At 41.9% G+C, this 2270-nt stretch overlaps 1 protein-coding gene across 1 annotated transcript in view; it reads left to right on the top strand.

Moving 5' to 3' along the window:
* LOC106871240 (sushi, von Willebrand factor type A, EGF and pentraxin domain-containing protein 1) overlaps positions 1–2270 on the top strand; it is a 59062-nt gene that overhangs the window by 14161 nt on the left and 42631 nt on the right. The window contains exons 6-7 of the mRNA XM_052977713.1: positions 551–730; positions 1803–2003. Coding sequence (XP_052833673.1) covers positions 551–730; positions 1803–2003 — 381 coding nt within the window. The remainder of the gene's footprint in view (positions 1–550; positions 731–1802; positions 2004–2270) is intronic.

Here is a 2270-nt window from a genome sequence, read left to right as displayed (position 1 = left end):
CACACATTCACATGTATATATATATATATATATATATATATAGGGAGAATTCACAAAAAAAACCAAAAGACGAAGACAGGTGGTGTAGAAAACAAACAGATGTATTAGTTTAACGCTCGGGAAGTGAAAAAGTTTTTAACGTTTCGAGCCTACGCTCTTCCACAGAAAGGAACACTGAAAGAAACAAGGAGAGAAAATAAAAGAATGTGTAGTGGCTAGAGATCTAAGCATAAGCGTGGCTGTGTGGTAAGAAGCTTGCTTCTCAACCACATGGATCCGGTTTCAGTTTCATTATGTGACACCTTGTGAGTGGATTTGGTTGACGGAAGCTGAAAGAAGCCCGTTATATGTACATATATATGTATATGTTTGTGTGTCTGTGTTTGTATCCCCGCCATTGCTTGACAACCGATGCTGGTGCGTTTACGTCCCCATCACTTAGGTGTTCGGCATTAGAAACCGATACAATAAGTACTAGGTTTAAAAAGAATTAGTCTTGCATACACTGTGGCATCTCTTAACCTCTCCCTTTTCTCTTTCGTTTCTCCAGTGAAAGTCTGTCCTCATCTGCCAACACCAAAGAACGGCAATCGTATCTGTAGTCGAGGTGACTTCACTTTCTCTACAGTTTGTCGTTTCACTTGCGACACAGGATACAAACTGATTGGATCCCGAAGACGAACTTGTCTTGCTATTGCCTATTGGTCTGGTATAACCACCAGATGTCGAGGTAAGTTTGGCAATTTCTATTTTATCTGTTTTCTGCCCAATTTGATCTTTCTCAAGTTGCTCCCTCTCAATTCCCAAAGATTCTCAGCCACATCTCAACCGTTATATTTGTTCCTTTTACCTCCTCCATTTGTTTCCTTGTAATGCCGAATCAACTCCATCAAATTCTTCCTCTTCTCCCCCCTCTTCTTTTCTGCTATTTCCATCAACAATTTGATACTTTCCCATTTCAACTATTCATTCTCCTCTCACTCTTTAGAATTTATCCATCTACTCTTCCCAGTTTCCTAATCCCCTAATCCATCGTTCCTAATCCCCTCATCCACTTTTCCTAATCCCAATATTCTCGTAAGAACGCTCACTTTTCTCTATCTTGAGGTAACGCCTTGGCACCACATCTCTCTCTCTCTCTCTCCTCTCACCCACCCTCACATAATGCAGGAAAGCCCTTCATACATCTCTTCTGTGCCACGATACAAATGCATGTCCCTTTATCATACACTAATCTTAATGCCAAGCATAAGGCCACTTCCCCTCTCACAAATATACGTCCATTCATTTGAGGTGTGGGGGGGATGCATTCTCCTTTTTCCCGTTCTTTTCTAATCTCGTAGACTAATTAGAAACCCCACTGGTGCTTGTGCCACATAAAAACAGCCCCCAGTGCTCACTGTAAAGTGGTGGGTGTTAGGAAGGGCAGCATCCAGTTGTTAGAAACCAGAGCAAAGATGACAGCTCTGTGACTCGTTGGACCCTGTCAAACAGTCCAACCCATACCAGCAAGAAAAGCAGTCGTTAAATGATAAAAAAGATTTTCCTTTTTTTACCATTCTCTCTTCTTTCTTTTACTCGTTTCAGTTGTTGTTTTGAACATTATTTTAATGAATTGATTCCAGAATTATTTTCGTTTCAAGCCTGGAACTTATTCAATATTCATGGCTCACCCTTCCCCTTTGTCCCTCCTCCCTCTCCTCCTCTCGTTTTCCTCCGCCTTCCTCCCCTCGTTCCTCTTTCCCTCCTCTGCTTGTGCCCCTTCTTTAACCTCTCCAGTGTCTGTTTCCCCCCTTTTACAGAGATCACCTGTCAACACCTGAACGGTCTTCAGTTTGGCACCGTCAGCCCAGACGTGTGTACGGGAGGGGACGAAGTGCCATTTGGGACGACATGCAAGCTTTCCTGCAACCACGGCTTCACACTGATCGGATCCCCGACCAAGCAGTGCACCCCGGACGGCGTGTGGTCACCCATCGAGACAGAGGTCAGCCGTTGCATTGGTAAGTCTTCAAAGCAGACTGATGAGCATCATGGTGATGATGATGCATTTATTGTTCTCATTTTGTCGCTTGCATTTCATTTACATTCATCCATATACATGTGTATATACTCTCTCTCACACACACACACATACATACATATATATATATGCACATATACACACATATATTATATGTATGTATATATATATATATATATATATATATACAGAAAGAGAGAGAATTGTATGTCAGTGTATATCTATATATGTCTGTGCCTGTACATAT

This window comes from Octopus bimaculoides, chromosome 28 (genome assembly GCF_001194135.2).
Source record: "Octopus bimaculoides isolate UCB-OBI-ISO-001 chromosome 28, ASM119413v2, whole genome shotgun sequence".
Lineage (NCBI taxonomy): Eukaryota > Metazoa > Mollusca > Cephalopoda > Octopoda > Octopodidae > Octopus > Octopus bimaculoides.
This window is presented reverse-complemented; position numbering and strand designations above follow the sequence as displayed.